The sequence below is a fragment of the Filobasidium floriforme genome (assembly GCF_021052385.1).
Source record: "Filobasidium floriforme strain CBS 6241 chromosome Unknown HD553scaffold_2, whole genome shotgun sequence".
Taxonomy (NCBI): Eukaryota; Fungi; Basidiomycota; class Tremellomycetes; order Filobasidiales; family Filobasidiaceae; genus Filobasidium; species Filobasidium floriforme.
Window position 1 is genome coordinate 116051 of NW_025763623.1, and position 13708 is coordinate 129758.

A 13708-nucleotide genomic window follows, 5' to 3' on the forward strand; every position below is an offset into this window, starting at 1 on the left:
GCTTAGTGATCCTGGGATGACTCAAGGGATAAAGGTGGACGCGAAATATTGGCTTTGCGGGGAAGTCAGACAGGCTCCGCCCGCAGCATCAACAGCTTCGGGTTGACGGTAGGTCATTGTGCCGCGATCCACTCTTGTCGATGGGACGGATATCCGACTTTGCAGTCTCTGCCAGCAAGATGAAGCCTTTCACCCCGCCTTGCTATGCCCCGCTGGTGATCTGACGATAGTGCAGTCTTCGTCTCTCGCTGCATCGAGCAATCCGGGCTCGTGCGCAGCACTTCGCTCCCCGTCCACGGTGCTTACGGGTCAGCACGTGGCGGCGCGGACGTGGTGGACGCAACAGAAGTTGTCGGTAAAATCCGGTATATAGTCTTAGAGGTAGATAGGTATGCTTGGCTCGCTCATCGCTTGATGGCTTCGAATCCTGGTAGCTGCCTCTCCCCAATTGGCCCGCATTCCACCATGTCCCCGATCGCCATCCAAGACGAACCCGTCATCGCCACGATCACCAACAAACTCAAATCGATCGGCCTCGCTCGACAAGACACGTCCACGCAACGGGATCACGACGCCTTGCTTCGATCGCTTTCTCTGCCAGAAAAGGTCTTCTTGCTTTCAGGATCTTCGTTCACCGCGACCAATGGCCTACCCGCGCATGGGCTCTACAAAGCCAAAGTATCTGACGCTCAGACGGATGTCCGAGGCGGTACCATCTTCAACGCTCCAACCGCCGCCGTTTTCCCCAACGCTACCGCGCTCGCTTCGACATGGGATCTCGACTTGATACAACAGGTCGGGGTCGCTCTCGCCGGCGAGATGGTCACCAAGGACGTCGATGTTCTAATGGCACCCACGCTCAACTTGCATCGAGATCCGAGAGGAGGACGTAATCAGGAGAGCTACGGAGAGGACCCATTCTTGGCCGGTAAATGTGGTTCAGCGTTGGTGCGAGGTGAGTGCCTAACGCGATGGTCTTGCTGCTTCGAAGGAGAGCGGTCACTTATACGTGACGTCATGTGTCGAACTTGATAGGCATTCAAAGCAAGGGTCGACAAGCCACTCTCAAGCATCTAGTCTGCAACGACTCGGAGACTTCGCGAAGAGAATACGACGTTCAAGTCGACGAACGGGTCTTGAGGGAGGTCTACCTCAGACCGTTCGAGATCGCCGTCAAGGAATCGGATCCTTCGTCCATCATGGCGGCGTACAACAATGTGGTATGCATCCGTCCTTGGTATTGGATTCCGCTCGCAAGGGATCGGGATCTGAGAAAGAACCAAAGCTCACCCCGTCTTGTTTTCTTTTGTTGTCTCGATAGAACGGCCATAACGCCAGTGCCTACTCCCACGTGCTGACCGATATTGTGCGGGACGAGTGGAAGTATGACGGTCTAATCATGAGCGATTGGTTCGGGACCTAGTCAGTGCTCGTCAACAACGAAATCAGCTGTAAACAATCCGACTGACCGTTGGCATTGTTTCCTCTACGCAGCGACGGTCTCGCCTCTCTGCAAGCCGGCATGGATTTGGAGATGCCGTTCCCAGCCACCCGAGGTCCCAAACTCATTGGCGCCATCAAGTCAGGTCAGATCCCAGAATCCGCCCTGGACACCTCGGTCAAGCGGATGATTCGTTTCCTCGAACGCGCTGGTACGAGCAAAGACCGCCGAGACGAGAGATTAAGCGGGACCGACCAGGAATGTTGCGACTTGATCCGCAAGGCGGCGGCTGAAGCAGTCATCTTGCTCAAGAACGATGGAGGGGTCTTGCCGCTCGATTCCCAGCAGACCAAGAATATCGCCGTCATCGGATCGCTTGCTACCGACCGAGTCATCAGTCACCTCATCTCGCCGTCGTATATGACCACTCCGCTGCAAGGTATTCAATCCCTGGTCGCATCCTCTTCATCTGCATCCGGATGCAAGGTCAATCACGCCCATGGTCCTCAGACCCACCGTCTCGTCCCGTGTCTGGACCACCGGTACACTTCGGACATCGCCTTCAACCTCTGGAACCAGGGCGACCGGACCAACCGAGACGCTCAACCGGTCCACACCGAACATCGCAAAGAAGCAATCGAGACGTTCTTGATGCGAAAAGTCCCAGGGCTGAACGAAGATTTCGAGATCGAAATGGTCGCCGAGATCAATGTGCCTGTAGCGGGGGAATACGAATTCGGGATCATCTCCGCTTCCAACGCCAAGGTCTATGTGGATGAGCAAGAGGTCTTCGACTTCATTCCCGATGGGGTGGTCGATATCCAGCGATTCTTGTTCCACCAACACACCTTCGAGCAGAGACATCGACATCGCTTCGACAAGGCTGGCAGGTATACCTTGAAGTGCGTCTCCCAGTCTCAGAAACAGGTGGGGCCGGAACCGGTCGCCACGGGGTTGTTCTTCGGCATGGTCGAATGCGCTACCAGAGAGGAACGTATCCGAGAAGCCGTGAAGCTCGCAACCGAATCGGATGTGGCGATCGTCTTTGTAGGCACGACGTCCGAGTGGGAGATGGAAGGGGTAGATAGGGAGTCGTTGGAACTGCCTAGCGGACAGGCGGATCTCGTTCGGGCGATCGTCGAGGCCAAGGGAGGCGACAAGGTGGTTGTCGTCAACCAGAGCGGGGCCGCTGTTGATCTTGCGTGCGCAGATGGGGCAGCGGCGATCTTGCACGCTCACTTCGCTGGGCAGGAGGCTGGCAATGGTGAGTGGGAATTTTGCACGAAGCCCAACAGATTCAGAATCGACAACTGATCTCGCTCGTCCACCTTGTTGTTCCTTCCTTAGCCATCGCCGACGTCCTTTTCGGCCACGCAACCCCCTCAGGGAAGACGACGTACACCTGGCCCCGAACCTTGTCTGACAGCCCGTCGTACGGCAACTTCCCTTGTAACGAGGAAAGCCTGAAGTTGGACTATGCCGAGGGGCTGTTCATGGGCTGGAAGGGTTACGAGAGGGACGGATGGGCCGAACCGGCATTCGGTACGTGTCTTGGAGGATGGGGATATGGGTTTGGATGCCGTAGTGCTGATCAGGGTCTCCTCTTGTTGATGACGAGTAGCATTTGGACACGGCTTGTCGTACACCACTTTTGACTACTCCAACATCCGAGTAGGAGGTTCCATCGACTCTCACTCCTCCGAAGTGACTGTCCAGATCGACATTACGAACACCGGAAGCCATCAAGGAAGAGAGACCGTCCAGGTCTACATCTCCGGTCCTTCCAACTCTTCAGTGGAACGCCCCGCCAAGTCGCTCGAAGGGTTCTCTAAGACCAGGCTTCTTCAACCGGGAGAGAAGGAGACGGTAACGATCAGGCTTTCCAGGAGGTCTTTCGCCTATTGGTCGAAGCAACAGGAGAGTTGGGTGGTAGAAAAGGGAGTCTATGGGGTTCAGGTGGGGAAGTCGAGTAGGATCGTCGTGGCGAGCGCGGAGGTGGTTGTTGAAGGGTCCCAACGATGGGTGGGGCTGTAGGTCCTTAGGGGGGATTCGCCTGCGGTGATCTTGTGTATCTGTGTTTTGTGACTCTCGTTGGGTTAGCGGTTGTATCTGGCATTCAGCAGTGGAATCTTAGTGATCGTCATCAAGAGACGCTTGACATATTACAACGACGAATTCGTTCATTCGGCTTACCCTTCGCGGGCTCGTCCAAGTTCGGCTGGTGTTCTTCTTACCATCTGAGGGGATCGGCGGATTGTTCATTACCAAGCCGACCTTGCATTCAGCCTCCTCAATTGTCGGTATTCTTGTGTCGATGTGGGAGTTCTACGAGGATCAGCCTGTGGCCTGAGTTGAAAGGGGTCGAAAGGGACCTCCAACCCTGAACAATTCGACATCTGCCTGCCAGATTAGGTTCAGATTAGGTTACTATTCCTGGTTTGCCTGTTCATTTCCTCATGGAGCTCAGCATGATTAGGCTCAGCTCCTGTTGCTGTTCGTCCTCCGTATGGTTTTCTACGTTCCCATACCATGATCCTTTGTCTGGGTTTGGTGCCAAACCCTAACTGCATTATCATACTCCATCCCAATTTGCCAATGTTTCAACATGTTGTGTTGGTTTAGGAACTGGAGAGCCTGTTCCTCTCCTTCTGGGAGAGTGGCCCAAGTGGCCATGTCATCATAATGCCCTTGGCTCAAGAGCAGCTCCCAAATCCTGCTTTGATCGGTGATGTAGCGGTCTAGCCAATATCGGCGGAAGGGCTCAGCAAATTACTGAAGACCTCTAAGCTGGGTCTCTGTCAAAGAGGTCACAACCTCTCGTCCGTCGTTCAGTTGATGAGTTGACGAGATGAGCCAGTTGCTGACAATTTACTAATTAGCTACAGGCACATATTCTCTTCTTTTCTGATCAAATTACTAATTCCCACTAATTTCACTAAATTGCGTTCCTCCTGCCTTTTTTTTAGCGCTTTTCCCTCCAAAAACCGCTAAATTAGCTGTTAGTCCTCTCCAGAGTGAGGGTCCCCGCTTTTGCCGCGTCCCCGACCGATCAGCAGCTCCGCAGCGGGGTAACTGCTTCGATTCGGGTTGTCCGTCCATTAAACACGATGGTCTTGTTCAGTAGTACGTAGTAAACACCGTTGCTAATTCGATTAATCCTCCCCCGATCGTACACCGAGCTCATCTGCCCCTCAATCTAAGATTCATGGACCCGCCGAACGCTCGTCCTGGAGCGTCGACCACAAACTCTAACTCGAAGAGGAACGGGACGGCTGCCACGACCGCTCGAAAGAATGCCAACGGCGAGTTTGTCTGTGATTGTGGCAAGACATTCAGGTGGGTTCTGTGTCTGGTTGCTGGTCGGGTCAAAGCGACCGGAAGGTTCTGTACTAATCCCTGTTATATCGCCGATTACTGTGTGTAGTCGCATCGAGAACTTGACCCGGCACGCTCGAAATCGTAAGCTACATAGCTTCGAGGTCGTTTTTGCTATATCATCAAGAACTCGATTACTGATTCACTCACAACTCTCATCGACTTCTCATGGTGTATCATCACATCACATCATTGTCGCTTCAACCCGCCATTCACAACCCGTGCTACCGTATCGACTCCCTAAAGACAACGCTTCCCAGACGTGGAAATGCCCTCATTGCAGTAAAAGCTTCAACCGTCCAGATCTATACAAGAGGCACCTCAAAATTCACCCTCAGAGTCAGACGGGATCCGAGGATCGTAATCGAGCTTCGCAGGACCGTGAAAGTGGTTCACAGGAACGTCAATTATACAACTCCGGATCTGGGTCTGGATCGAGGTCTGGAATGCGAGCGTCCGTCCCACTGCCCATACACCCGAATTCTGAAAAGGACGTTGGGATGAGGATGGGGTTGAGGAACGGGGATCATCAGCGGAGCCTTACGTCCGGTACTCCTTCGACTGCCAGGAACACAGATGGAGATGGAGGTGAGGATGAGGAACGCGTCAGTCCGTCGGGTTATCGTACGAGGAAGAGGGTGGAGAATAGCGGTAGGGACGGGGACGGTGATGAGGATGAGGACGGAGATGAGGCGATCGACACGGACGAGATGGATATCGGGCGACCTGCGGCAAAGAGGTCGAGGAGAGATTGGGGTCGACGGGGGTCGTCGTTAGATAATGTCGACGATGGGCACACGGGATATCAGGGGGGTCATGGCCACGCTCATGATTCTACCTACGACAGCCACCATTATTCGGGATCACGGGAGGACCATGCGCCTGATCGAGATCGAACCTCGATCGACCCTGGTCTTTCCCCGTACATCATGTATCGAGACACCGAGCTCATGCTCGGGGATGTCGCTGGATCCGCTTCTGCATCAACATTGACGTCGATGTCAATCCTCCCCCCACTTCAACTGCAAGGAATCGAGAGCTTGACCACGCTTGCCAATAGCGCTGCCGCTCAAGCTCACACCTTAACCCCGCCTTTGTCATCTCGGACGCCAAACCCTTTCACGTCTCTCTCATACGACAGCTCTCGGAACGATGGATTCGCTCCTTCTTCCTTCAAGGTTCCGAATACGACGTTCGCAAGCGGTCTCGGTCGAGATCACAACGAAGACAGGTTCTCCATGCGAGATCGTCAGACGCAGCCTTCTCAGATAGCCCCGGAGGATCGAGACATATTCCGAGCGCACGCGGGACAACATTCGGCTCTGCTCGTTGAGCGACATGGGGAGGGTCTGGACCAGGTCTCCTCGCCGCCGCCTGCCTCCCGAACGAATCAAGGGGTGGAAGCGATCTACGCTCAACCTGGTATTGATGACCTGCAGATGGATAGTAAGTCTCTGACGCGCTTGTGAATGGGCAAACGATGCTAAGGGATGCTGAACGAGGTCGCTGGTCGTGGGTCATGGTTCGACAGCCTCTGGGTTCAATTTGCAGCAGACAATGGTATGGGACGCTTTGGGTCAATCTGGTGGCGGTGGTGATACGCTACAGTGGGGTGAGTCGCGGCGGGGTTGAGGAGAAAGCCCAAGAGGATCCTGTTTAGCTCATTTCAATAAACTTGGCACGTTGGCAGATGAGGGCATGCATTGGATGCTCGATGATGCCACCCGGTACCTCTCCTCGATCACGGCCGACCCTTCGGGTCAGCAGAACGCGCCCTTTGGGTTTGGCGATTTCGCTTCGCAACCCCTCGCCTTTTCTGACGGCGACGCGGTCGGTCTGGCTGATGCACCGATGTTTCAGGCCGGGAACGACACGGTCGATTCGGCAATGTTGAGCTACTTTCTGAGCGAGATCCAGCAGTTGCGGCCGAGCAATGCTGTAGGAAGCTCTTCGTTGCCAGACAGGCAGCACCAGGATACTTACGCAGCTGGCCAGGCTCGGAATTCAGGAGCATTCAGCCCAGCGCCTGGCGGGGTATCCGGCCGACTCGGATCGACGAACGTGACCCGAGCGAACAGCCCTCGAGCCGGCTTTTACAGTCGCGCAGGCAGTGCTCCCGCAGAGGAAACTGCGGAGGATCGATGGCGTGAGTGGGCGCAATCGGGTCTACCCGATGCGGACGAGCCTAAGGCCTGATCAAAACGCGTGACTGAACGAGATCAACCTCCTCTTCCCAGCGATGAATTGGCAGCCGGCAGGCAAAGCGTTCACTTTGGGTGCCTCTAAGTATATCGACGAAGTGGCGAAAGAGTCGGATATCGATCCACACCTTCGCCAGCGATGGAGCCGATACTGGATTGACGAGAGGGTCCGCAAGGCGATCGTCAACAGCTTTGGTGAGTGGAAACGGTCAAGAATCGCCATACGCAAAGCTCCTTCGGATGACACGAATCACCATATATCACAGCACTCGCCAAGGCGATGCCGGGCCCGGACGTCAGCCGCTTCGTCATGCCAAGCTCTGTACACACCCTCAACCATTTCATCTCGCGTGAGTATTCGGACGGAGTGGGTCCAGCTTGAGGAACGCTTTCACCGACTCGAATCCGGTCCCTACAGTGTACTTCGAGCACTTTCATGAACAGTTCCCAATCCTTCACTTGCCCACCTTCGAGCCCTCGCAGTCACCGCCTCTCTCCGTGGCCGCCATGATCTGCGTGGGCGCGTGCTATTCCGACCGTTCGGGAGCTCGAACGTTTGCGGTCGAGATGATCGAGGTACTTCGTAAGACACTAAACGCCCTGTTCGAACACGACTCTACGAATGTGAGTGGTTCATTGACTACTGCAAAGGCGGGACGCGCTGCGACGGGTTTGCGTCGACTGACCCTGATACCGGGTCATACCCATAAATAGTTACGGAGTGCGTCTTCAATTCACGCCTATCTCTTGGTCATGCTGGCCGGGCTATTGATTGGGAACAAGCGGACCTATGAATTGGCTGAAGCGAGTCGTGGAACGCTCATCAATGTGAGTCAGTTCGAGTGGTCCGGTCGCCGGCGATATTCACTTCCTGATCATCATCGCATTTCTTGATGGCAGCTCTGTCGAAGGGCGGACCTACTGGGCGCCACCAGCGTGACGGTGCTAGAAAGCGGTCTCAAATCTGGCAACCCAGATGAACGCTGGAGGACGTGGGCGGCATTGGAGAGCAGGAAACGATTAGGCGGTGCTATTAGCCTGGTCGATACGATCTTTCCGGCGCTACTTGATATCCCTGCGTATCACAGTCACGGCGAGATGCTCAAGACGGCATTGCCCTGTGATGAAATTTACTTCGCCGCCCCGACTGCCAAGGCTTGGAGCAATCTCCTGGGATCGAGCCCTTCGCCTCCGTGCCCGTTCTTTACTATGGCGTAAGTTATGTCGATTCGCTACGACCGAGCGCTCGCTCGATCACACTAACACTGTCATCCTGCACGCGTCTAGTTCCGCCGCGCTCTTGACGCCCACCTATGTCGAGGAACAAAACAGAATAGCCCCTATCCCTTGCCTTAACCCGTTTGCGGCCCTTCTGACGGTCTCAGCGCTACATCACCATATCTACGAATTCAGGGCACAGCTCGGCGCGTATACCGGATCCGGACTACCTGTTCCGCTTTATCGGCCTGGTAGCGAAGAACGGATGCGTGATGGATTCGAAGGACGCAGACAGGTGAGCGGGAAGTCTCGAACAGATATTTGTCGCTCGAAGCTGATAACTCAGTCCCGCTCACGGATCGTGACGTTCCAGTGGCTACGAGAATCGCTCGATATCTGGTGGAAACATTACTACGACCTCAATCCCGATGCGCCGCTCATGAACAACGCCCGAGCGCTCTATCACCTAGGTCACGTCGCCTTGGGCGTACATGTGCAGTCCCTGTATATGGCAACGGGGAGTGAGTATCGTTGAGAGACCCATCAAACCGGCCCGAAAGCAGCTGACGATCGGGACGTCCTATTCCAACCTGTGTAGAACGAGGCAAACAGGCAGCCATCGATGTCTTGACCGAACTGCAGTCCTGGGCACCGAGCGAAGATGCGTGCCACGCGGTCAAGCACTCATTAGGGTTGCTGGAGGTCTTGTCCCACTCCAAGCGCACGTCCCCGTACTACCCGCTGTGCGTATTCGTGGCGACGCTCTCTACCTGGGCGTTTGTCAAACATCTGCCGGTCGATGACCGTGACCAGGAGCAGATCGCGCTCCTCGGCGAGGTTCAGAGATGGTTGACACCTACCACCGTGACGCACGATCACGAGGATCGATACATCCGGAAAAAGATTCTGCAAAAGGGTGCCAAGCTGTTGTCCGAGACCAAGGCTTGGAGAATCGGATCCGCGTTTGCCTTGGTCTTGCTCAAGGAAGCGGAGATGGATCTCGATAGGAATGGGACGGTATGATTCGGGGGTTATATGGTCGGCTCGAGCATGCGCAGGGATATCATCACTTGTTGAGACCGAGTGTGACGGAATCGACTGCTCGTTGCCTTGATGCCCAGTCGCCGAAGAATGATAGTGAGAATTGCGTCATGACATCAGCCTGTCTATGTTGGAACTGCAGGCGTAATCGCAATCGAGGACTTGCAGAACTTGGCGTTCGGCGTCGAGCAAGTAGATGTCAACTACGATCAGTCAACCATGTTCACTTACCCTGTGACAATAATACGAACCTCTGCCGAGGGGTTTCGCACCCAGGCCTTGCACTCGTATGTTCGCAGCTACAAACGATATCATGGTGACTACCAGATCTTGGGGCCAGAGACTGAGATTAGGAGACGTTGGCATCGATCGTCTTGGGCTCAGATTCGGCCATAAGCCTTCCAGTAGTTGATCTCCCTCGTCATGCTGTCTCTCTTGCTGATTGTGCTTGATCATGCGATGGACAACTTTGTTAGCCTATCCACGGCTTGGCCCGAAGGAGTCGAGTCTCAATAGTTCAACAGCAACGTTAAAGCGGTGCAAGATATGTCAGTCACATGATCAAGGTCCAAGCTGACCGAGGCCCAAGAAAAGTACGGCCCGGATGCAGGTGTGCTCATGTGCTCCACCTTGCTCGTTGGATAGCAACAGGTCAGGCCCAATGAGGTTACATTGTATCTTCCAATAACCTCAAAGGCTGCTATGCCAACAGAACAATCCAAATCTTCATGACGAACTTCAGCTTTTTCTTTCAACTGGTTTCCAACCTGTTCAGAAGTCTCGATCGTGAGCAATATTATTATAGGCATCCGCGGTACGCATGTCGTACACACGCGGGATGTAGGTTTTCACCTCGTACGGAGGTCCGTTTGGAGACCCTCTCGGAGACCCTCTCGGAGACCTATTAGGAGATGTGTTCGAAGATGTCTAACTAGCACCTTGTAGTAGTTAGACATCCGTTATTACAGTCATTACCCTACCCGTACCTTCTAGTCCCGTGTGTTACTATTCAGGCTTGCTGGCAAGCCTTATAAATATTCCCATTACTGCCCGCAAATGGATTGCTTAGCAGGTACTGTAAGGCCCGGAAGCGACCCCCGGCGGGGGTCCCCCTGGACAGGCTGACGGGACGCAGGAATGAGGCAAGGTACGGGTAGACATCTAAATGTAATAACGGATGTAGAGCTATTACAGAGGTACTAGTTCTACATCAAAACAACAACACCGAAAAGTACCCCCGGCGGGAGTCGCATACGGGAGTCGCGTACGGCGCGTCCGATGCGTCACGTGACCGCTATAACAGGATCCCCCTCCTAGATGCGGACTCCGAACGCATCAAGCGTCGGCGTACTCCTGTCGACCGGGCTGCGGTAGATGGGGGTAGCGCTTGTGGAACGCCGTGACGACCTTGTCGTCGTGATCGAACTCGGCGGGGCTGACCCACTCGTTCGACTCGTCCCCGTACCCTTCGAATCGTACTAAGTACTGGGTCTTCTTCCCGGACCTCCCGGATCGCAACGCCTTCGAGTGTACAATCTCGGACACCACATACCCTAAGTTGCCGTTGTCGAGGACTTCGGGGGTAGGCGGTTCAACTACCTCTCTTCCTTCCAGTTCGTTGGCCCGATAGGGAATGAGCAGCGACACATGGAAGACGGGATGCACCCGGCGTAATTGCGCGGGGAGTTCCAGCCTCCTCGCCATCTTGCTTTGGCCGACGATCTCCGTGATCGGGAAAGGCCCCAGCGTCTTCATGGAGAGCTTCTGGCTGGGGCGCACCGATGTCAAGTTCTTGGTGGATAACATCACCAAGTCGCCTACGTTGTAACCCTCGTCAGGGACGGCGGTACGCTTCCGATTCGCGTACTTCGCCATGTCTTGTCGCGCCTGCTCCAGCGCCTCCTTCACCGACTTGTAAATCCCATCGAGTCGGTCTCGATACTCCCCCGCCGATTCTACCGCCTCCTCCCTAGTGCCGGGCACCGGTAAGGAGAAGCTGTGTTCCCTTCCCTCGGACGCCATGAATGGCAACATCCCGATGGCAGAGTGTTTCGCGTTGTTGTAAGCGAACTCCGCCAGGGAGAGTAACTCCGCCCAGTCGTCTTGGAGAAAGTTGACGTACGACCGCAAGTATTGCTCCAAGGTGGAGTTACTTCGCTCGGTCTGACCGTCCGTCTCCGGGTGGAACGCCGTGGAGTAACTATTCTCCACGTTTGCCATGCGGCACAGGTCTTTCCAGAAACGCGAGGTGAACAACGTACCTCGATCCGAAATGATCTGCTTCGGGAACCCATGCAAACACACCCACCGGTCGAGGAACAACCGCGCCAAGAACGAGGCGTCGTTGTCCTTCCGACAAGCGACGAAGTGCGCCCGCTTGCTGAATCGATCGACGATCACCAGGATCGAGTTGGACCCCATGGACTCGGGCAGGTCCGTGATGTGATCCCAAGTGATCGATTCGTATGGTCCTGCCGGTACCGGTAGCGGCGCTAATTCACCGACAGGCTTCATCCGGGGCCGCCGATTGCGCTGGCATATGCTGCAGCTAGCGACGTACTCCCCGATCCACTTCGCCATCCCGGGCCAGTAGAAGTCCCTACTGGTCAGCTCCATGGTCTTGTCCCGCCCCCAATGGCCGGCGGCCTTCCCGTCATGTAGACGCTTCATCAGCTCTACCTTGATGTTCCCTGCGTTGGGGACATACACCAACCCGTTGTACAAGAGAACCCCAGTGGGGCTCAAGCTGTATCGCTCGTTTGCCAAGGTTCCCGCCTTGAGCTGCGCTACGAGCTCTTTCGCCACCGGGTCGTCCTGCGCCGCCGGTATCAGCGCTTTCACCATCCAATCGCCCAGTGCGGGGATGGTGCCATTCAACCGCAAAGGCGGTCGCTCAACCGGGCTACACCCCTCAGAGGGTGCGTCTTCGACAGGCCGGAGCAGAGTCTCCGCTCGCTTCGGTTCTGTCTCCTCCATCAACTCTTCCCGCCGACTCAACGCGTCGGCCTTCCCGTTCTCCGTTCCCGGTTTGTACTCCAGGGTATAGGAGATCTGATTCAGCAGCTGCGACCAACGCGCCTGCCGCTGGGACAATACCTTGTCCCTCTTGAAGTACTCCAAGTTCTTGTGATCCGTGAGGATCCGAACGGGGTACTTGTTGTCGAGATAATGTCGCCATATCCGACTGCAATAGACGATGGCCAACAGTTCTCTGTCGTGCACATCGTAGTTCCTCTCGGCGGGCGTCAGGCTCTTCGACATGAACGCTACCGGGTGGAGCTTCCCATCGTCCCCTACCTGGGACATCACCGCGCCGATCGCTCCAGAGGAAGCGTCGGTCTCGAGCACCACTTGGCGCTCCTCGTTGTAGTGCGCCAATATAGGCGCTTGGGTGAAGGACTCCTTCAATTCCCGGAACGCAGCGTCAGCGGCTGCCGTCCAGGAGTACTTCACCCCTTTCTTCGTCAGGGCCGTCATTCCCTGAATCTTCTTGGAGTAGTTCTGAATGAACCTCCGATAGTAGTTTGCAAATCCTAAGAAGGACTGCAGTCCCCGAATGTTCTTCGGGGGGGCCCAGTCCAAAACGGACTTGACCTTAGAGGGGTTCATACTAACCCCCGTCGGGGCAATATCGTAGCCCAAGAATTCGGTAGCCACCGTATCGAACTCACACTTCTCCGCTTTCGCATACAGGCCATTTGCCTGCAGCCTCTTCATAACCTCCTTGACCTGACCATCGTGGGTCTCCTGGTCGGAGGAGTAAATAAGTATGTCGTCGAGGTAAACGACGACGCACACATCCAAAAGGTCTTGGAAGACCTCGTTCATCCACCGCTGAAAGGTAGCGGGGGCGTTGGTCAAGCCGAACGGCATGACCAAACATTCGAACAGACCGAAACGTGTAGTAAACGCGGTCTTCCAAATGTCTTCTTCTTTTACGCGTAGCAGGTTGTACGCGCCTCGGAGGTCCATCTTCGTGTAGACCTTTGCGCCCTTCAACCTGTCTAGCGTCTCTGAGATGAGGGGTAGGGGCGTCCTATCCTTCACCGTAATGTCGTTAAGACGACGGTAGTAGATGCACATACGCATCTCGCCGCCTTTCTTCGGTACGAACAGTACCGGGCTCGAGCAGGGCGACTTCGACGGCCTGATGAACCCCTTCTCCAGGTTCTCCTTCAACCACTTCTTTAGCTCCTCACTCTCCCGCTGGGAGTGGTTGTAGAGCTTCTGATACGTCGGCGACGTACCGGGTTTGAGTTCGATCGCATGGTCGATCGATCGCTTCGGGGGCAGTGTATCTGCCTTCGTCTTGGAGAACGCTCCAAGATGTTCATGATACTTCTCCAGTACCATGTCCCTCAGCTTCTCCATATACTCAGGAGGATCCTGATCGTCCTGGAACGAGTCCGTGGGTTTGACGTCCCAATCCCAC

General features: G+C 55.2%; 2 protein-coding genes across 2 annotated transcripts; both read left to right on the top strand.

Annotated features, from left to right (window-relative positions):
* The first annotated feature begins 151 nt into the window (after positions 1-151).
* Positions 152-3514, top strand: HD553DRAFT_303934 (glycoside hydrolase superfamily). Its single transcript, XM_046178946.1, has 6 exons — positions 152-955; positions 1036-1220; positions 1322-1422; positions 1495-2705; positions 2789-2983; positions 3063-3514. Exons 1-6 carry the CDS (start codon positions 415-417, stop codon positions 3473-3475), a joined length of 2646 nt encoding a protein of 881 aa, XP_046039456.1. The 5' UTR covers positions 152-414; the 3' UTR covers positions 3476-3514.
* Positions 3515-6962: 3448 nt separating this feature from the next.
* Positions 6963-9374, top strand: HD553DRAFT_91720 (fungal-specific transcription factor domain-containing protein). The gene is made up of 8 exons (XM_046184589.1): positions 6963-7212; positions 7284-7367; positions 7436-7641; positions 7732-7845; positions 7918-8231; positions 8305-8530; positions 8609-8756; positions 8834-9374. Exons 1-8 carry the CDS (start codon positions 7056-7058, stop codon positions 9256-9258), a joined length of 1674 nt encoding a protein of 557 aa, XP_046039457.1. The 5' UTR covers positions 6963-7055; the 3' UTR covers positions 9259-9374.
* Positions 9375-13708: the final 4334 nt, after the last annotated feature.